The following is a 22,362-nucleotide window of genomic DNA, read 5'->3' on the forward strand; positions in this document are numbered from 1 at the left end:
ATTTGCTCCACAAGGATTTGAGTGAAAAACTAGGCAACATTTAATATGGGTTTGGTTATGTGAGCACACTCTAGAGAGGGTGTAACCTGTGTTTGTGTAACATCATCATCTTATTGTTGCATTTTGAAATGAAATCATTGTGAAATTACTTCAATCCCTTTTTAATAATATAGGACCATCTTGTATTCCTCCTTTGGGTACAGGGGCCCCTGATTTGGGAGGCATTTGTTTTTAAGTTGATACTCCAAATATCCAAGGTTACATATCGTGAGTCAGTGTCTTGCTCAAGATCGGTTTGTGAGGCACACTTTGGGTAATTGCTCTGACAGTTGCTATCTAAATTATTTCGGTTTTGCTGCGTGACCTAAGATTGAACCGTACCTGTCGTCTAAGTAAAGAAGTGATCCAAGTCTTGCTGAAAATTCTTTTGGTCTAATTTTAGTACACAGAAGCTGTGTTCGATAAGATGTAGGTACCTGGATCTGTCCAGTGTGCCTGTGGCTTTTTGATAGCAATCTCAGTGCCATCAGATGCCAGTAATCATTACCCTGAGTCATACTCATCCCCTTAAGGAGGAGATGTTACCCAACCACCCACACACATCCATCCATGCTCTGCTCTGCGCTTATCCACGTAAAACAGTGCGCTGACGATAAAGTTGATTTAGTTATGTTGGCGTGTCACCCAGCAGCTTGGAAAGCATACAAGTGCGGATACGCGCACACACACTCAGAGTAACACAAATTATCCAGTCACATGCTTTTTTTCTTCTTCCTCTCTCTCTCTTTGTCCCCACATAAACAGACTCTCCCAGTGGAGACACACACACGCGCGCGCACATACACACACTTACTCTATGAGCGTCAGAGGGCCCCATGTATGTCAGAGCTTTATCCAAACACAGCTACAGTTGCTACATGCTGCAATTATTACCAGATGGACTCAGGGAAAACATATTAAGTCTGCTTTTTCATTATTGCACTGCACACCCTCCTGTGAGACGGAGAGTTAGAATGGAAAAAAAAATGAGGAGGGAGAATGAGAGAGACATTTTAAAAAAGTATAAATTGTCTTTAAATTGACTGCAATCTACCGTCCCTGAGTAGTTGCTTATTTTCATTTCGATTTACCATTAAGTTCCTTTGAAACAAAAAAAAATCACCTATTTTTTTTTAACTCTTTATATCTAAGTACAATCCTTTTGTTTTTTAACTTGATGAAATCCATGAAACTCCATTCAGTAAGACTTGGAAAGTATGGAAATTGTGTGTTAACAAGCTGTTGCTGTTCATAAACACCAACTTCCTATCCAGTTGTTAAGTGATGATGTATGAACCCTGCTTCCGGGGCCAAACTACTTTGCGTTTACTAAGGCTGTTGTTTTTTTTTTTTTAACACTATCTATTTTCTATTTAATTTTCTATTTAATCTGAACAAGCTCCTTAAAAAAAAAAAAAAAAAGTCAGTGAACACTGTCTGTGTTTCTCAGTTTTTATTACCACTATTCATCGGCAGCACGTTTTAAAGCACCGTTTTTTAAAAACCTTACAGTGTAACTACAGCCCATCCCATGCAGCAGTATATTAATGACTAACCTCGTATTGTTGATGAATGATCTCAGTTGTGCTTCTGATTGAAGTTTGGTCCGTTTACAGCAACCTGCCATGCGATTGCTAACTTTTATTGAGTGGAAACGTTACTGTGCTAATGTGTTTATATAGCTAGCCACCACGTAGCACATCAGTACATACCAGCTAGCCAAACTTCAGTAACCCCACAAACATCACTGCTGTTTAATTTTCTGTCTTCATTTATGTCAGAAGTGATAGCAGAACTGTACGTTTTAATTTTTCAGAAATCCCTCAGTTGGAACATGCTATATTATGTTTAGATGGAAATTAGCAAGCTAACTCCCTGCTAACGTCTAACTCCGTTAAACTTTAACATCCAGGCATCCATGGAAAAAAAGGATTTATTAACTTCATTGTTACACCTGGTAAAGCAGCCAGACTCATCATTTTATTAAAGATGAAAAAATTTCAGTTTTTAACTCAGTGATTCCGCAGGGTTTGATTGACTTGAAGCAGAGTTTGGACCCGGAAACAGCTAATGACATCCGACTGAAAAACTGAATTTTTCCTGTTTCCATAGTCACACACAGGCAGAAGAAACTTTTACCATCCAACCTTTAAAAATGAAACATCACTAAACACCTTCCCACAATCACCCTTAGGTCTTCTTACTTTGGGTTTAGTGAAAGTCAAAGAGCAGTCAGTGGTCCCCTGGCAAAAACTAGTGTCTAGGGGTAGAAGACTATTCCTCACTTGATTAGCAAGCGGTTGCTGGCTGTCGCTATGTGACATCGGTTGCAAAGAAGGTTCTGGACCAAAAACCTCTCCCACGGTCACCTGTGATTTGCCTGAACGATGCTGATTTGTGTGCAAACACTTGCCAACTAATCACTGAGCAGCAGTGAAACTGGAAATGGAAAATATTCAACTTCTAGCTAAGTGTTTGTCCCTTACCAACCGGTGTGTTTCAAAACTCCCTTGCAACCTGTGTCACTGGCATTACTGACCAGTCTCTGGATCTGTGGCTTCAGCAATCGATTGGACCCGAAGCAAGCACTTCCTGACCTGTTGAGTAATACACATTTTGTCCTAGTTACTGGTGGTTGCTAGGAGGTCACCGTCAAGTCTCTAGGCCTGTGTGACTGGGCCCTTATTGAGTTTAGCAGCAAAAGCCGAGTATTAGAGTGCTCTCTTGTTTAAACTTTAGGTTTCGATTATACACTTCCTCTTCACCTTGCTTTTTATTGATTTTTTTTTTTTTTTTTTTTTGGCCATGCAGTCTTTATTTATTTTACTTATTCCAACATCTGCCATTACAATCTAATTCAGGAAAACTACCAGGAAAATGAAATGTTCCTTTTGTTTTGGCTGCACGATTGAAACTTCATTTTCCCGGTAGTTTTCATGCCCAGTTGCAGACAGAAGTGCATGGTGAAAGCGACAGTTTTTCATGAAACCAGTCTGGATACAACTACATTATGCAACCAACTCTTATTTTATAATCAGTTGAAACAAAAAAGCGTGCCTGATGCATGTTTTAATATCATCTATTACTAGCATAAAACATCACCATTTGAATTATGTATAATATCTCCCCCTTGATCTCAGCCCAACATCTTCTTTCCAGTAAAAACATGTCAAACCACAAAAGAAGTTAAAATATCACCTATTAAGATGCAGAGAGATGAAGCATTTTATATTTAATTCAGTAGAACATTAACTGGCTGCTTTCATGCAGCAGTTTCCAGGAAAGGAGAGGAAAGGTAGCAGTTGTGGTTGAAACACAGAAGAAGTATCCAGAAAGTTATTTGATACCATGTTCCATAATTTGTTTACAGTTTGAAAGTCAAGAAGAGATTCTTCACAGATCTTATAAAAATAAATTTCAGTTTAAACATGAGGAAATATGTGATCATTCTAAATTTATTACTGGAAACTTTAGTCTTCATTTCTTTCTTGTTATAATTTGATAGCTTCTAAGTTCACTCTGCCTAAAATACTTTCAAGCTTATTGTTACAGATCATTTGAATTAATTGATCTGAAGTTTACTCCTTGAATAATCTCAATTGGTTAATTCCAGAAAACCTTCAAGGAAAATTTACAAAAAATATTGCTACATTACAGACTTTTTGTATGATTTTGTATTTCTGTGTATTAATGTAAAAAGTAAAGTGTGCATACCATCATGTGGCACATGCATATTTATGTCCCATACATATGCCAGCTATTCCTGCTTGACATCTTCTGCACTGCTAATTATAAAAGTGTGCTCTTCTTTCCCTGATGCATGCCAGCAGGGAGAGACAGGTCACATCTTCTATCCTTCCTTTCTTTACATAGTTTCTCACACATGCAGAAACTTTGTTCCTATACATAGTCTAAATCATCCCAGTCCTTTACAGGCTAAATTCAGAAGCTTTGTGTCATCGGTGGCTTGACTTTTAACCTCACTTGCTAATCCTACATATGCTAACCTTAACATATAAGTGGGGTGAGTAATTCTTTTGTGTTTGTTTTTATAACTAACCCTAGTCTTCACAGGTTATAGATTGTCCAGCACAAATTGGCTCTTGGTTGTCTGACGCTGGCAGTGAGTGCTGGCAACCACAAAAGGGAAAATAGGGAAAAATGTAGTGCAAACAAGTGAAGTTTGACAAATAGGGATAACAAAGTGATTCAACCACAGCCTGCTTTACTCAATAGAGTTACCGGATTGAATAATACTTGTTCTGTGCCAGGGCAGGTCATTCAGGACTTGGGTCAGGTGTGGCAGCTACAGTAGGCCATCAGTCATTTAACTGCCCCTGTCCCACCTTTCTGATCGTCTAGCTGAGGTAACATGACACTTAGAACTAGCAGAGCTGCTCAGTGTTTCCATCATTACAAGGTGCCATGTTCAGCAAAATATAAATACCCAGGAAAAATGCAGTTAACATTAGAAGAAAGAAGAAATATCCAGTCAGTGATCCATTTGCCTTATTAGTACATGCTCATATTGCAATATTGTTTGTTGCCTGTTCTTGTTTGGCCGTGAAATTAAAACGATATGAGGTGCTGTAAGTGTATAAATGCAAACAATGGTCTCTTTTAGCCCATTGCAAGGTGATTGCTAGGGAACGTGATAACATTGTCATCTATCACGTATAATTCAGCTTTTGTGGTTATAATGGACATGTTATTGTCATAAAATTAAAACAATAGGATCCTTTCATAAGGTGTTGTAGGTGCATAGAGGCAAAAAATACTGTTCAGCCTAGCCTGTTGCTAGGTGGTTGCCAAGCAATTTGATGGCATTGTAATGGTTGCTCAAATCCTCATCATGTAGGAGGAGTTGGCAGACAAAGAGACAAACACGGAGATTTTGTTTTATAAGAGGAAGAAAAGACTGGTCAATCCTGAGTTATTGTTGATTTAGCACTATGTAGGTTTATTATTGTTGTTACTGATATTAGCATTTTTACGAGCTTTTTCACTCAATGTGGAGATAAAGATGAAGAGGTGAGAAGAACAGCAGGTGATATGTTGTAAAGCTTCTTGGCATGGAAATAAGTCCACTTTACTCCCTTGGTGGGCTGTATTAATACCCTTATGCACAGGATTGGAGCCAGCAAAGGGATGTACTGTAGGATGGGGGTGGAGAAGAAGCATGGCACCCAGAACAGCTGTCCTGTGTCTTGAGCCCAAAGAAGCTCATACAGAATTACTAATCATCAATCACAGGGAGGTATTTTCATAAGTCATAAATAGGATCCATAAAGCCAGATTTTCCTTCACTACATGGGAAAACTTACAGAGGCCCTGTTCCTATACATGGCTTCTCCTCTCTGGCGCCAGTCAGTCCATAGTGATGTCTTCTTCGAGCCAGGAAGCGAGCGACAGACAGATGGACAGACGACTGGGTGGCAGCAGACAGAGTAGTAGTCTAGTCGTCCCTGTTTAGCTCCTACTCTCCTTCCTGTTCGGTAGCTTAACAACTATTTCTGTATCTGTGTCAGCTTTGCACTTTTGGAGTGGACTGTCACTTGTGCAAGCACCCCAACACCACTTGCTTACATGTGGATCGGTTTGCTACACAGCTGAACTATTCAATGTAATTTTTGTTTTAACGTGGACATTATGTTATTGGAGATTAACATTTTATTATCCGATTTCTAGTATTATTTAGTCCCAATACAAATAACTTATTTTCTAGTACTCTAAAAACTCTTGAATGATTTATTGATATGACAACACCTATATTATGTTTTTCTCATGGTGTCAAAACCCACCGTCACTGGTTTTTGTCTTCTTTTTTGTATACCCTTTTTTTTTTGTTAAACTACAGAGAAAACGCTAAGTAATGCACAATTTTTGAAAAGCAAAAAGATACACATTTTATTGTTACTCCCCAACTAGTCACAGCAGATGGCTGCCTCTCCCTGAGCCTGAGCCAGAGGTTTCTTCCTATTAAAAGGGGGTTCTTCCCACTGTCACCAGGTTCTTGCTCATAGGATGTCATCTGATCATTGGGGCTTTCTCTCTGTAATTGAAGGTTTTTTACCTTACAACAGCGGTCCCCAACCTTTTTTGCGCCACGGACCGGTTTATGCCCGACAATATTTTCACGGACCGGCCTTTAAGGTGTCGCGGATAAATACAACAAAATAAAACTAGTACCGGTACCGAAAAAAAGAAGATTTATTCATAACACATGTGAAAAGACCCAGGAAAACCGAGTTAACGATAAAAACGATAACAAAATAACGCTGAAAACCGATAAAAACCCTGAAAACCATACATTTCACACCTGAGCCTCAACTCTCGCGGCCCGGTACCAAACGACTCACGGACCGGTACCGGTCCGAGGCCCGGGGGTTGGGGACCGCTGCCTTACAATATAAAATACGTTGAGACAACAACTGTTGTTGTGATTTGGCGCTATCAAATGAAGTGAATCAAGTTGGCGAGCTATGTAACATTTAGAAAAATAGATGTTCTGCCATCTATTAATGGATGATGAGGTAGTGTTGTTTTAGGTATAAGTGTGTAATGGAGTCCTGGAAGCCCAGTTTGATAAATGCATCATTTTGAATATAAAACCATTTATATTACCATCTGTCCATTTTCTGCTACTTAACCAATTCCGGTCATGAGGGACGGAAGGCAGGGTATGCTGTGGACAGGTTACTAAGTGTCTAATATAAAGTCCCATGAAGAATGCCTTCATCTTTGCTGGATGAAGTCTGGTTATAGCAAAAATTGCAAAAGTTCCAACTTTTATGTCATGTGATTGTTTGTTTGCTTTTTTTTGTTCATTTTTTCCCTCACTGTTCAAACTGGAGACTGTGGCACTACAGTTGCAGTGATATAAGTAAGGGGTCTGCTCTGCATTGTTACTGAAACTGCTTTAAGGTAAAAAAACAAAACAAAACAGAAAAACAATGATATTATATTTAAAGACATATTATATTATATTTAATTTATATTTAAAGATATTACACTTTTCATTTGAAGGTTGGATTATAAACAATAATCTCATCCTCCTTGATACTGAAACTGGTATTAGACAACATCACTACATATTGGGTCCAATCTCATCTTTCAGGGTGAGTAATTAAATTCAAATACTTTGTTTTGTTCCTCACTAAGGACAAAAGGTTTGGAGATACCAGCGCTGAATTTAATGGATGTTTACCTTTCCAGTGAAGGTCAAATGTGTCATCTGTATCCAACTAAATGCAGCTCAGCTGGAACCAAAGGAAGCGAATGTTATCAGAATGTAAGCACACATTGTGCCCAGTACATATTCTATTGTTTGATATGCTGAAACCTGGCATACACAGATGTATTAGCACATGACGAAATCACCATTCAGGAGTGTTTCTAACATCAAACCCCCTAAGAGTTGTATTTTTCTGTTACGCACAACTACTACAACATACAGAAATTTCTTTGAAAAAAAAAATGTCAAGAATAATTAAACGATCAGTTTTACATTCACATGAACACAGATAGTTGCTGTGTGTACATATAACCTGGAGTCTAAAGTGTTTTCCATGGATTCTGTCAGTTCAGGGCTTTTTGTCCTCATTTTCTGGTTTTGGCAAACACAGTAAAAATCTCCAGCTGCATCAAAGACAGAGATAAGAGTATGTGTGTGTGTGCGTGTGTGTGTAAGAGAGAGAGAGGATCTTGTAGCCTGATTCTGGCCTGCCTTGCTGGTCACAGGTAATCTGCCCAGGAGCTCTGGTTTGAAAAGGAATTGCACACACGCACACATTGGACATCTGGCCACAGTGCCGGTTCTTATCTTTTCTCCCGATGCCGTCCTGTCGAGCACATGCAGAGCAGTGATAACATCGAGCCCGGGGTTCTGATAATTACACATACATACACGCGCGCGCGGGTGCACACACGATAAGTACTGCATGATTTGCATACAGCATGTATCTGTACATATAGTATATTCGTGTTTGTCTGCTATCTGTGAGTGAGACTACGACTAACGCTCACAGATAGACTTTGGCTAATGTTTGACTGACTTTGTTTCTTTTCTTCATATATGAAGTTTTAAGTTGTTGGCAGTGACTGATTCACAAAGTGCAAAGCCTTGTAATGAAAGACTGACTGTCTGCTGTGCTTAGCATCAGATCAAAAGATTGCTTCAACTGTGGTTTACTAGGCACTTTGTCTTCTTTTCTTCTATTAAATGCGTTTGTGTATGTGTGTCTGTATTTGCGTGCAGGGATTGCTGCTCTACAGTAGAATGACTGGTTTGAATAGTATTTGCTCTCAATTTGACAATTTGCAGATTTTAAAACAGAAAAAAAGAGTTCTCGTTTCATAATTTGCATTCTTTTGAGGGTTTTTGTTAGGCAGAAGTGCGTGAGAGGATCTGTGAATGTGCGTGCACGCTTACCCAAGCCCGTGTGTGTATTAGTGCACGTGCCCATGCCCATGGGGCCCTGCTAGTGTTTGATTGCTGCTCTGACCACAAGTTGGGCTTTGACTCATAGTTCTAATTAAACGTAGGGCAGGTCTGAACTGGCAGGGCACACACCGCCTCTGAAGTTGATCTGTTATTGCCATTCGGTTAGTTGCACCCTCAAAAATGGTTCATTACACTGGGAGCACACACACATGCTAATGCCTCGCCAAAGGCGACTGCAGCTGATCTAAACAGAGGCTTTAAACTTTTAAAGGTTTTAATTGTACTGCAGCTGTGGCACACAAATAATAGTTGTCACTGTCATAACAGCTGTAACTGAACGGCGAAAACCAGTTTTTAAAAATCATACGTAATCTGTAAAAGGACTTTTTTCAAGCGTACTATTATATATTTTACTATGTAGCTAAATTTTATATTTTTTTACCCTTTTTTTTTTTAACCCTGATATGACTTTAAAATGTTTTGATAACCTCTGCTGTACAGGAAATGTGTCACTGGGAAATGGTCAACAGGGAACGGGGAAAAACGTAGGGAAGTGGAAGATGGAGAACGATAGCCAGTGGCTGACAGTGAGAGAAAGGACAGAAAAGTAGAGTAAGGCAGACGGAGCAAGAGACTTTTAAAGGAAAGAGGATATCTCAGTTGTCGAACTAAATGTTGTTTTCAAAAACGGTTTCGATCTAGGGAAACATTTCAGAGAAAGGTAGAAAGTTACTGCCCCTGGAAAAAGAAGACATTTGGGAAATTTAAGCCCCTAAATATTTAAGAAAAAAGTTAAGAACATGGAAGAACAGTCCTCCTGCAAAGAAGGGCGAATAGTCTGTTGGGGTCTCAGGAGAAACAACAGAACCCAGCTGTTGCTCTGCAGGCCACCACACCCAGCGGAGAGAGGCTCCATTTGTTGTTGTTGCTGGCCTTCACGACGCTGACAGAAAAAGTGGGAAAAGGGGGAGGTGGAGGTGGTGGCAGTAGACTCCGGCTGACTTAAAGTAAAGAAAAGAGAGAGTGAAAGGTAGCAAAGGAAATGAAAAGAGGATGCTGCATCGCTTCTGGTTTGTCAGTTCTCCGTGAAAGGGTTTGGTCCAAAGTTTGTTATCTGGGTTGAGTATTGAGAATGCCACTGCTTTGTTTGATTACCCCAAGACTCGGGAGATTATGAAAACACAGCCAAGGGGACGTGACCTCAGCTGGGACCTGAACATTAACGCCGTTCCCACGAGAGCTCCTCTAAGCCATCTCTTTTCCCTTTTTTAACTTGCGTCAGACGACTTTCACTCCCATCCATGTTATCCTTCACTTTCCGCCTGACGTTTATTTTCTTCAACCTCCTCTCGAGCTTCATCCGTGTTGTCCTGTTGTTCCCATTTTTCCTTGTGTCACTTATTTCCCCTCTGTCTCCAAATGTAATTGCTACACTTTTAACGACTGGGCTGTTTTTTGTAGCTATTGTAAAACACACTGCTGTCATTTAATAAAATTATGACCTGGGTTTAACCCTTTTCCCCCCCAGCCTTTTCAGCCACAGTTTCCCGCAGCTACTGGTGAGCCATACAAGTAGCATTCCTTTATCGATTGAATTAAATACCTAATAAATATAAGATAATTGGGTATCGGTTAACATTTTTGTCAAGTTCAGAAGGAAATGAACCCCGTAAAGTTGCCTAAGCTACAGAGGAGTCACCAAATTTGGATCCACGCTGGATGTGGGGGAAGCTTTTTGAGGGAAAAGTGCCTCAAACATCGACACTTGAGCCTTTCAGGTCTGACAACTAGAGACTATAAATAAGTAAGATTGCTGGGCTTTGAATTGGGAAGAAGCATACGTGGAATAAAAAAAGCATTGGATTTCATAATGAGTCCAACAGTGTTACTGAAGTGCAATGGCAGCTTGATTGAGTTCTGTTACATTTCCATTGGTATGAAGCTACAAACTGATGCCTGCGAGGGTCCTGCATCGATGTAAGATGATGAAAGTTGAGCTGGCTTCCTGTAGCACTGCAGTGATGTCTGTGAGTGCTGGAGTCACACCACTGCTATTCAGTGAGGTGTCCTATAGCGTCACACCCAGTAGTATTTCTAGTAAGTACTAGAGATGGCACGATACCACTTTTTTATGTCCGATACCGATACCGATATCATAAATTTGGATATCTGCCGATACCGATATGAATCCGATATAGTGTATTTTTTAATCAATAAAACGTTTTTTTAATATCTTGCTGCATTTTGTGTAAGTTCATACTCAAGTTTAAATAAATAACAACACTAAAGCTATTCTGTTATACCTGTATGTAAAAAATACACTGCGCCCAAAATATTTCATAGTTCAGCAAAACCAATCAATCTAATAAACTTAAACCTACTCCATCCTCCCTATTCTGGTATTTTAAAGAGTACTTAGCAGAAATATTAAGCAACCTAACTAATAGGGTTGCAAACTCCCAGCAAAAAAAAAAAAAAGGGAACCACCCTCCACCTCATGATGCTTAATCGATGTAATCAAATTTAATTTGATGCAGGAGGAAAAATGCACAGAAATAAATTATTTTTCAAGAATAATTAAATAGATTCAACATCTTTCTTCAACAGAATTGCAGACTGCACAGATGGTATCTTCCCAAAGGAAAAAGTAGTATAGCTTACTAGGGTATATTAGACTTAACAGTTACTATATACAGTAATGGACTTCTATACATTTTTACATCAGATTAAAACTTTGCGTGTAAGATTCAGATAATTATTTATTAAAAGCTAGACATTTTAAATGAGAATAAGAAAGAAAAGTATGTCTTTGTGCCCCCTTTTCCCTGTTCATGCCCTATCGGCCCCCCTGGCTAAACTTTGCTAGATCCGCCCCTGCACAGTTACCAGCTACGTATCAAAAGATCCTGGTGTAGAAAGTAATATTAAATAAATTCTAACAACAGCTTATCAAGCTTAATAGTGCTGCTGTTGTTCAACCGCTGGTTTCCTCTTTCTGGTGAGAAGTGGGCCAAAAACTAAGAAGAGAGACGGACTCGCGACAGAAAAGCCGATCAGCTGATCATTAAGCAGTTTCACGATTGAAGTAGCAGCAGGAGAGAGAGAGAGAGAGAGAGAGAGAAGCAGTCACTCCATATATCGGTTGTTAAGCTTAACGCGGGAATGCTTTACAAACATTCAGAGATGAACTTACACACTTGCTTTACTTCTCTCTGGGATAACTTCCTCGGAGATGAAATGCTGGTTTGGTAGCGAAGCTACAAATACACACAGCCGCTCTATCACGTGATGCATACTGCTGAGACGTGCTAGGTTATGAGCCGAGTTACGCCGTGTAGCAAGTTTTGTGAGGTGCTTTTTTTGATATTTAATGGATCGGATTACATTTTTTATTTCTCGCCGATATCCGATCCAGTAATTTGGGTCAGTATCGGACCGATACCGATACGTAATATCGGATCGGTCCATCTCTAGTAAGTACCTCAGTAAATCACGACAGAGACAAAAGCATAGACTGCATATAAAAGATGGAACTGGTAACCATGACATAAACCAGTAGTTTGTGAAATCGTGTGTTGAAAACCTCAAGTGAGGCATTTTGGCTCCTGCGAACTTGGTGTTATAAAACCGGACATGACAAACACATGGATCTGAGAGAGAAACTGAGATACACTGCACAGTTTTAGAATAGAGTGATAGGCCCACCCTAAAGAATATCCGGTTTTATCCTTTGTTTTTAACTCTGACGGGGACCAAAATTTACAAAATGAGCATCTTGTTACACTCAAAAAGACATGAAACTGGGAATTGAGAACATAAACTCATCAGTAAAGTGTTTACTGAGGCTACAGATCAAGGAAGCAAAATGATCTTTATTTTTGGAGTGAGAGAAGTCTCACTCTGCTGGAAAGAATAGATTTGCTTTACTTTTTCATATCCTAAGGCTGTCATTTCATATACAGATTATCCTCGCATCATTTATATTTTTAGTGATGAGTGTTTATTTTTTTGTAGAAAAAACAAACACTCTTAAAAAATGTCATTATTTAATAAAAAGTTATTGCCTTTTAGTGTCAAAGAGAGGGTGTGTGGGTCTTCTTTTTTTCTTTTTCTTTGAATGTAATCTGCACATAGGATATGTGTCACCGATAGGGCAGGTTAAGTTAGTAGGTTCCCCTCCTTTTCCTGTCTCCACCCATCCCCTTTTCCTTTTCCTGTCTCAAGTCCCAGTGAACAGATTGTGTACCCATGCACACCCAATTACACGCCATGTTCACCGAGCTCCCCCATGAGATCTGCAGCCCTGGAACAAAGAGGACATCAGAAAGAACACAGGGGATTGCTGGAGGAAATGGAAGCACACATAGTGATCATTTCAAATCGAGGGGGTTGGGACTACCTACATTTCGGTCCAGCCGTACTGTAGTACACAAACCCTTCAGATGTGGAATGTCTTTAGTTTTCGTTAACTTAAGGAATACAGTGCGGTGCCATGTGGCTGCAGAATTACATAGTTATTAAGGCCCTGAGGTTTTTCCTCAGGTTACAGTGTTTTCTGGGTGGGAAGAGGACTATAAAGTGCACGTGCAGAGAAAATAGACACAAATGCTCCTTGTGTGAACCAATCACATAATAGTAAAAATCTGTACAGAAGTGAAGTCTGCTCCCATTTATGCAAGTTCCCAGAATTTTAGTATTGGTACACGGAATTAAATTTGCTGTAATTATAGTGTTTTTGTGTGACCCAGTATGACTGTCAAGAGTTTTAAAAATCTGTGGAAATAGCTGCTAGTTGTGAGATGTTTACACTCAGTATATTTAAACAGTCTTGTGGTCTGTTTCTCGTTTATCCAAACCAAATCTACATCCTGGTTTGACACATGTACTGCTTTGAATCTGTATCTCTTAGTCCCGACATCTTATATCCACCGAGGCATCTGGAACTACTTTATCAAATGAGTGTTTTTACTTCCAAGCAATACCAGTGACAGTTCTGCTTATTGTGTCAGCGCACACTACACGCTGCCTCCATCCATTTTTTAAAATCTCATTAGCAGTCTAAGCAGAGAATCCCAGACCACCTTCTACTGCATCCCCAAGCCAGGCTAGAAACATAATCTCTCCAGCGTGTCTTGGGTCTGCCCCGGGGTCAATTCCTGGTTGGACGTGCCCAAAGCACCTCACCTAGGAAGCATCCTAGTCAGATGCTCAAACCACACCAATTGGCTCCTTTTGATGTGGAGGAGCAGCAGCGTTACCGTGAGCTCCTGCCAAACACATGATTTCCACACCCTGTTTCAGAGGCTGAACCCTTAAAGCCTTTGGAGGAAGCTAATTTCCATTATTTGTCTCGGCTATCTTATACCTTTAGTCGCTACCTAAAGTTTGTGGCCATAGCTGAAGGTTGAAACAAAGATTAACCAGTAAATGGACAGATATGTTCTGCTATTATTCCATTTCTGTCTAAACTTTTTATTTCCTGCATTTGTCTTGACATTTTCACCCTACTTTAAACTGTCTCTCAACCAATAAAACCCCCAGACTGCAAAATTGACTTGCAGAATTGACAGACTGCCCACATGGTGAAGAAATACCACAGAGGAATTCAGGAATGTTGTTGGGAATACACCAACAGTTGGTGTTGCATAGTACCCTATGATGTAATTTTCTTGCCTGAAAATGGGAACACACATGCACTTATGTTTTGCCTGTGTATTTGTGTGTGTGTGTGTGTGTGTGTGTGTGTGTGTGTGTGTGTGTGAGACTGTTTCAAGTGTGTTACGGAAGAGGAGACTCAGTCAAAAAGAGTTTAACACTTTTAATCCTAATTGACCTTTTTACTGGAATATGACACATTAAGTTTACAAACCCAGATTTATTTCAAGCAATGTTTTCCTATAAATTGCACATGAGTCATAATGTATCACAAATAGCAGCAACTGAATAATTACTCGCTGCCAACAGACTTGTTGCCAACCTATTCTGCAACACACAAATACTCAGTTGATCCCTTTGTTTTCTATCATCCAGTCTTTCAGTTCTTAATCTATGAATTATTTTAAAAATCATTTAATGTTCAAAGATGTTTTATTCCATAGTGGATGCATATCATGTAGCATGATGCGTCATTTGGATCACTTATGATCACTAAGTGATTGCTTAGTGATCGTTTATGTATCAGGGGTATTGGAACAGCTGAGAGGCAACACGCTGTGCCAAAATTGGTCCACCCCAAGGATCGGGTCCCCCGGCACAAACGGAGTAGTAAAGTGTACGCTGTTAAGTGCCGTGAGGATTGCCATGATTTGGTTGGTGGTTGCTGATCAGTGGTCATGACAGTATGCATATTAACAGTCAAGAAACTGACCTCACAGTCCATTGTTTGTCAGTGGTGCTAGTTTCAGTCATTATGCAAATGAACTGTTTATAAGGTTGGGGAAACCTGGAGTCAGCTGAGACTGAAGAAGCCACTTAGATGAGTGACGAAATGTTTCTCCCACTGAAAACGCTCCGTCCTACGGTTTCTTTACCTGGATTTTTGAGCATGCATCAAGATATATGATGTAGCCTCTCTACTTTTATAAGCTTATATTATTTACACTCACCTCTTTTCACACTTTTCATGTATTTATTAAGAGTTATTATTAATCTCCATCTCTCTTCCACAGTGTGTCTTTTATCCTGTCTCCCTCTGTCCTCACCCCCAGCCAGTCACAGCAAATAGCTGCTCCTCTCTGTATTAAAGACTCTGTATTACTTTGCTAACAGAAGTCCATGTGTTTTCCTGTTTTTTGTGGTCATTTGATGCATAAAAATCGATTTTCTGCTTGAGTTAATTAAAAACCATTAAAAAAAAACAGCGGTTATAAAAAAAAAATATCATTCCCCCAAAGGTGATTTTCCTTTGGGGGAAGGCCAAAACCTCTTTGGGAGGTGCCATTATGTACCTTATGCAGATTGGTAGCGGTCAGGAGACTGTAAACAGTTCATGATGGATTTCGAGGTCTGATTTTGATCATTGTCCTTTTTGCAGAACCCAGAATCTTTTCACTTTCACTTTTTTCCTGAGTTTGCTGGAATTTTTTTCTTTTTTCTTTCTTTCTTTTTTTTTTGCTTTTTTTTTTTTTTTTTTTTTTTGCATGTAGCACTGCAAATCTTTGGTGACTATGACAAAAAAAGAGCCAGTTTACCTTCATATGTCTGTGGAACTTGTTTCCAAAACCTGCAGCTTATCCTGATGTTTGTGCATCAGCACTGCACAGTAGAATGACATAGTAGTACTCCTGTGTTGGATTAAACCTTCCTGCAGCATCTCTGCTCACCTTGGGGTGTGTTGGTCTGCTCCGACTTTCCGAGTGGGAAATCCGAGTTGAGGGGACGTTCCACAAATAATTTCCCAGCAGGAACCCGGAATTTCCAACTTATTCAGGCGCACACCATAAATCCAGACTTAGGACTCATCCTAAGTCTGGATTTATGGTACAAAAAAACCTGGAGTTCAGTATTTCTAGTTCAACAATTCACCCTTAAAAAGTTTGAATGTGTTTTTTTTCTATGCTTTAAGCTTTTTAGGATATGCTGAGACGTTGCACAGAAATGGAAGTGTTGTAAAATGTTATATCAGTACCACTTCCACCGTGTTTTTGTTATGTCTGTTTCAGTTATTTTTACTTTTTTTCATCTGATGAGTGAATGTCCCACTAGCATAGTTTACATACAGCCTAAATGCCCTCCAATGAGAGGCCACACTGTGTATGCACAGATATATGAACAGAGGTTTGTAAATACTTTTATGAACTATCCAAGATCACCTACACGAACCAAAAATTTTCTTCCAACTCGATATCCCTCGTCTTCTTCCTCAACCAACAGCGCACAGTCAGTGTTGTATCCAGCAGCCATAAACCACATCAGTCTGTGTGGTCCTCTAATTACATATCAGATGGAGCCAGTCTCCACGATGAAAGCTCGACTTTGCACTTTGTGCTTTGGTGTCAGTCCTAATATGTAAAACAGATGTGTGTTTAATAGCAAAGCCCATCAGTGGTTGTGTAGCACTAGCTAGTTGAATGACTTTAGAGGCTGGATTCCCACTGGGGCCACCCGCACTTAGGAACTATTCCTGTAAGTTGGCTCAGTATTTTGGATCGGCTCTCCTAAGGAGCAGCAACCCTTGTCAGTGAAATGACAGTGATCTGAAAAGTTTCTCCCTTATAAACTGTGATTTTAGGCAGTAAACGCTGTAGCTCGGGCACTAGTTTTCGAGATAAACGTCGCCCTTCATGCTGAGGCTTGTGCTCCATTTGCGGGGTAGCAGCAACAATCAGCAGCAGCAGAGAGCTGGCTGTGATTCTACCAGCCTCAGCTTCCAGCTAAAGCCTTCACTATCTGATCAGATCCCGGCCTCGTCTCAACAACTAGCCAGGATTATAGTTGTCATATCAGCCGGAGCCCAACTGATTACAAACACATTCGCACAATGATTACATGCAGCTTACTGTTGGATGTTATGAAACATCCTGCAATCCTTTTGTTTTCAAACCTGCGGTGGCTCAAGGTCTTGAAGCGATAAGGCGGCTTCAAAGGTAAAGATGTTTCATCGATTGTGTTGTTGCCAATTCCTTTGAGGGTGTGTGTGTGTGAAGTAGAGGTCAAACAGCCAAGACAAATATAATTAAAGCTAGAGCTGCAAGCAGTCATTAGTTTTATTGTTGATATTTTTCGGATTAATGTAGTCCTTCAAATAAAAAAAGAAAAAAAAGAAAAATTGAATCCTGCTTCTTGCTTTCTTACATCTGTTAGATGAGTCAAGTTTTACCTTCTCACGCAGCTTTTTATGGTGATAAAAGTTGAACATGCACCAAGTCTAGTAAGACATAAAAATAGGCTGGTGGCTGCCCCTCCCTGAGCCTGGTTCTGCTCGAGGTTTCTTCCTATTAAAAGGTAGTTTTTCTGTCCCACTTTCACGAAGTGCTCGATCGCTGTTGTAGGGTCTTTACTAAGGATGGGATTTAATAAGAATAGAGCGATTCTGATTTCATTATCATTGTCACGTATCGATTTGATTCCTTATCGATTCTCCTGTTGATTCTCATTGGGTTCCATATAGCACACTGGGTATTTTCTCTTCTTAGACGATTCTCTGTAAACTCAAGAGATGGTCACATGAGAAAATCCCACTAGATCAGCCATTTCTGAAATACTCAGACAACCTTGCCATGTTCAAAGTCACTCAAATCACCTTTCTTCCCCCAGTTTTAAGCTCAGTTTGAAATTTAGCAGGTCTCCTTGATCACATCTGAATGCCTAAATGCATTGAGTTGCTGCCGGGTGATTGGCTGAGTAGATATTTGTGTTAACAAGCAGTTGAACAGGTGTGATTGTACATGTGAATGATGCAAGAAGGAGTTTGAGTTTCAATAAGTTTCCTAATTGGACAGAGCTGAGAAGTGATTTATTTCGATCTTGGCTTTACAGAAATCTGCTTATGTGTTGCAGCAACAGAGGTGGCTTCCAATGGTTGAGAAACATCCCAAGTATTCAGCTGAGATCGAAAGAGTGTAGTAAAGTTGTAGGCTTCAGTTTGCTGGAGCTATTCGTGTTACATAAGGTTCACTCCCACACACACGCACACACACACACAAATCTCCCTCACTCTTCTACCTCTACCCCCCTTTCCATTTTGCGGGAAAGATTTCACACAGGCCCACATACTCGCCATCAGTGTGGCATGGCAGCCATCCAGAGAGGGGCTCCAGTGTCACTCCCTTTCAAAGAGCTCTTTTCTTGCTGTCCTTTTGATGGCTGCTACCCAGCAGCAGTGGAGCAGAAATGCAGAAAATCCAGCTTTCATAAAAATTTGTCCTTGATTTTCCACACTTAGTTTATGAGGGGGGAAAAAAGCTTTGAGAAAACTTAGCATTGCTCTGGTGCTACACTCTGTCTTTTTTTTTAAAGACCATATATACAGTAGTGGCAGAGCTGCTGTGGAACAGGTTGGACAGCTTTTTCTGCTGGCACACATGATTTTTAGCCACAGGAGCACCTGCGGTCCTTACTGTGTGTAGCACTACCTACGCTACTCCCTGTCAAAGCAGGTATGTCAGGAAAAGCTAAAGTAAAAGCATCACTGAAATATTCTTGTTTAAATAGAGTCAGATGAGGAGGAAAGAAAAATAATGATGGAATCTGGCTCAAAGAAATAGTATAGCATCGCCAAAACAGAACTCAGTGGCCCATATTTATAACTGCTCATGATTTAAATGTGAACTTTCTCCTTCAAGTATCAATAAATTCTTTATTAAAGTAAAGCTGGTGTCCTCTGGCAGTTAAGGTGTTTAAAATGGGGGGATTTACATACAAGTAAATCTAAGTACAGTTATTAATCTTTCTGTCTGTAGTAAGGTGAAAAAACAGGACTAATCCCGGGCTGCTAATAGCTGGAGACAAGCTGTGCTAAGCCTGGCTTAACTTGTAGGGAGGAGAGGGAAAACTGTTTCTTTGCAAAGTGTGAAAACACTTTTAGACCTGGTCTTTGGTTGGTGATGCTCTCGTAGTTTGATCAGTCTGCTCTGTTCTGATTCTGTCTATCAGGATTTGATGTCCCTCTCGGGGAGGGGTGGAGGGGGTTACTTGAACATGCGGTTCAGACTTCTCCTGAAAGTTACTCAAAATGCTGTTGCAGTGACTTTTAGAAAAAGTGACCCCCGAGTGCTCATTCAGACATGAAGCCGTGTCAAAATCTCCGAAATGGTGACGTTGCCAGGTTTGGTACCAAACAGAGACGTGCTGTTGCACAAGCTGATTGCACAAAGGCTACTAGGTGGAAGGCTAAACCGTTGGTGGTCAAGCAATAGTTAGAGCAAAAAACATCAGCTACAACACACAAGCTGCATGTTTTTGCGTCTCTGTTTGACACACATTAAACACAGTTTTAAAGCGGAGCCTTTTTTTCCCAAGTGACCGAGCCAGTCTGTTTCTCCAGTTGCAGATGCTAAGCTATCTGTGTTTACAGTGGAGTAACACAGTACTGTTGGACTTGGCACCACACAAAAAACAACAATAATAGTGCATTTCCCTAAATGTTAACTATTCCAACAACCATAATTTAAACAAGAATGCAAGAAAATATATTTCATTGCATTCACGCAGTAATAAACCTGCTGATGTTCACACCAGGATGATGTTGTCTTGGATACAACTCCAACACCTTTGTTATGCTACAAGGCATCAGTAATGATTTATTTGTTTGCATCCATTTCTGTGAGAGATGTTTCCCCTCAGTGGATCATCTAAGAACACAATCACTGGACATTTGTCAGAATCTAAAATAGGTCAGTCTCTGTTTTAATGAGGCCAATGTGCAGGAGGGTTATGCTTGCAGTAAATTGGTGTATGACATTGATTGTTTCACATAAACCAGCCAAATCTAAATGTATAGTGTAAGTAGCTAAGTTGTTATGTATACTATTGATGACATATTTTAAGTAGAAGTGGCAAAGCCATTGCCCCTCAGTGCTGAGCATTCACCCTTACTGTGGGGTGGGCTTCTGTATAATGTCTGTATGTATAGTCTCTCTTCTCTTTGACATAGAAAATCCTACATTAAAGGACAGGTGCAATAATTATTACACTGTTGGTGTAATAATTGCTGTTAATTTTTATTCATGTAAATTTGACCATTAATTTAAACATAGTTGATCATGCAACAGCGAAAATAAAATAAAAGCATAAAATGAAACAATAAAAAACATATTTATTGAATTTATATATGATTAAAAAAATAAATAAATAAAAATAAAAATAAAAATAATAATAATAATAATAATAATAACCAACCAAATAAAAAAAATGTTTTTTTGAAATTTTATTGCAACTGCTCTTGGAAGATGTGTGACCTTGTTCTAAATGACCTTCATAGAGTTCAAGGCGATAATCAAAGAGACTCGGCTTCACTTAAAAACCATTTGAACGTGTTGGATTTCTGCTTCTTCCCTGAATTTCACGTTTCAGCGCTGAAAGCCGCGAAGCAGTGCTTTCAGAGGACGCTGTGTGTATGTGTCAGAATTGCGTGTATTTGTGGCTGTGTGTGTAACATTCCAGAAAGTGTCAGAGGTATGCGAATTACGTCTGACAGAGGAAGAATGTGAAGACTTCTGCTGCCATGTGAAGGCCGCTGTTGTTTACTGGCAGACTCATGCAGAAGAAGTTGCTCAGCTGTGTGTGTGTGTGTGTGTGTGTGTGTGTGTGTGTGTGTGTGTGTGTGTGTGTGTGTGTGTCTTTTATTGCGTCACTTCCGGAAAATGTGGGAGTTGCATCACATTTCTGACATAATTGTGTTGCAATTATGTCAGATTTTGGGTTATGTAATTCCTGGTACTCCATTCATCTGAGTCAGAAATATTTTAAACAGATTATTGGGGAAATAAATCTGCTTAGTGTACATGAAAAAGCAGGACTGTTGTGGAGGGCCACGCCAACGTCTTAAAAAGAGATCAAATTGATAAGAACCTGAATAGTAAGCAAAGTTTTTAAGCTTTTAAATGTTTGAAGTTGCATCATTGATCAGTGTCTTCTAAGAGCTGCTCTACCTGTCCCTACAGGAATCCTTTAACACTTACTGTTCTGGAAACACAAACATAACTGATGTGTTAATTTTGTCTCTTTTTGCCTTTGCTGATCTTTAGTTTTCCTGTTTTTTGTCTCTTTCTCATTAGATTTGGGACATGAGCGACGATGAGAGCATCTGAAAAACTGGCGGAGCAAGCACTCAGAAGGACTAAACACATCCATCCATACTTTCTTTTTTCTAAAGTAAATCCTGTATTTACAAAGACCAAGTTGTTTACGTAATCAGCACCAAGCACATGAGCAAATAAATAAATAAATGCTTTAAAAAGGCTGTTAAAAAGCTTTAAAATTCCTAATAGTCCTCATTTGGATTCAAGATGGCCCAGATCTTCAGAGCTGGGAAGTAATCTAATAATAAGCAATTAAGAAAAAGACAACAAAACAATAACTGAAAGCCTGAACAAGTTTTGATTTTTTTTTTTTTTGCTTTTGATATGTAAAACTGTTGAACTTACTAAAGAATGTACCTGTTCCTGTCACCTGCTGTTGTCTAAACACACTTTAAGTCCCCGAACCAAAACACAACAAAACCTGCAAAAAATATTGGAACTAAAGAGTCTAAAAACACCAAGAAACCTCTCTGAAGTGCCACAGTTTCAATCCCCTCCCAAGGTCTCTGCATCAACACATTTAATGATTTTACTGGAGAGATCTTTGGCAAGGCAGTTACGACATCTGTTCACTTATTCAGTTTGAGAAAGAGCTTTGGATAAGTTTTGAAAATAAAATACATTTCTGCAGATTCATCCATTTTTGGGGTCTTTTGATTAGAGGCTGTGACACGTACAGTAGAAGTGATGCTTGAACCAGCTTTGTTGCTATGAAGCTTTCACTCAGAGAGGACTTGCATACAGATGTTACTGTGATATAATTAGAACTGTGGAAACTGTTGCTCTTGGTTTGTTGGTGTTGATGCATGTACATGTTTGTGTAACTATGTTTTTTGTGTTTATTTCTTCCTCTGCATTGTCCTGGAAGTCTCATCTGCAGTGATGTATTCAGTGTATTCACATGTACATTTTAACAAATGCTTGGATATTTATGAAAGTGATTGAGACTGACTCGAGTTTCAATCATGAGAAAGGATCTGGTTTGTTTTCTGATTAATCTCAGAGCTGTTTTTCTCTTCTGTATTAAAAAAACTGGAATAAAATCCATTATTTCTCTATTAACATCTGTGAGGTTTATGTCGCTATGCAACAGTTTCCTTTTTACTTTAGCTCAGTCTTTCCAAAAAGCTGTTTACCGCT

At 39.5% G+C, this 22,362-nt stretch overlaps 1 protein-coding gene across 1 annotated transcript in view; it reads left to right on the forward strand.

Annotated features, from left to right (window-relative positions):
* The window catches only part of atg7 (ATG7 autophagy related 7 homolog (S. cerevisiae)), a 60,465-nt gene extending 38,181 nt beyond the window's left edge, over window positions 1-22,284 (forward strand). Inside the window, exon 19 of the mRNA XM_084928676.1 lies at window positions 21,199-22,284. Within this exon, the coding sequence (XP_084784802.1) occupies window positions 21,199-21,231 (33 nt within the window). The 3' untranslated portion in view covers window positions 21,232-22,284. The remainder of the gene's footprint in view (window positions 1-21,198) is intronic.
* Window positions 22,285-22,362: the final 78 nt, after the last annotated feature.

This window comes from Perissodus microlepis, chromosome 5 (assembly GCF_051167445.1).
Source record: "Perissodus microlepis isolate ML-2025 ecotype Zambia chromosome 5, ASM5116744v1, whole genome shotgun sequence".
Lineage (NCBI taxonomy): Eukaryota > Metazoa > Chordata > Actinopteri > Cichliformes > Cichlidae > Perissodus > Perissodus microlepis.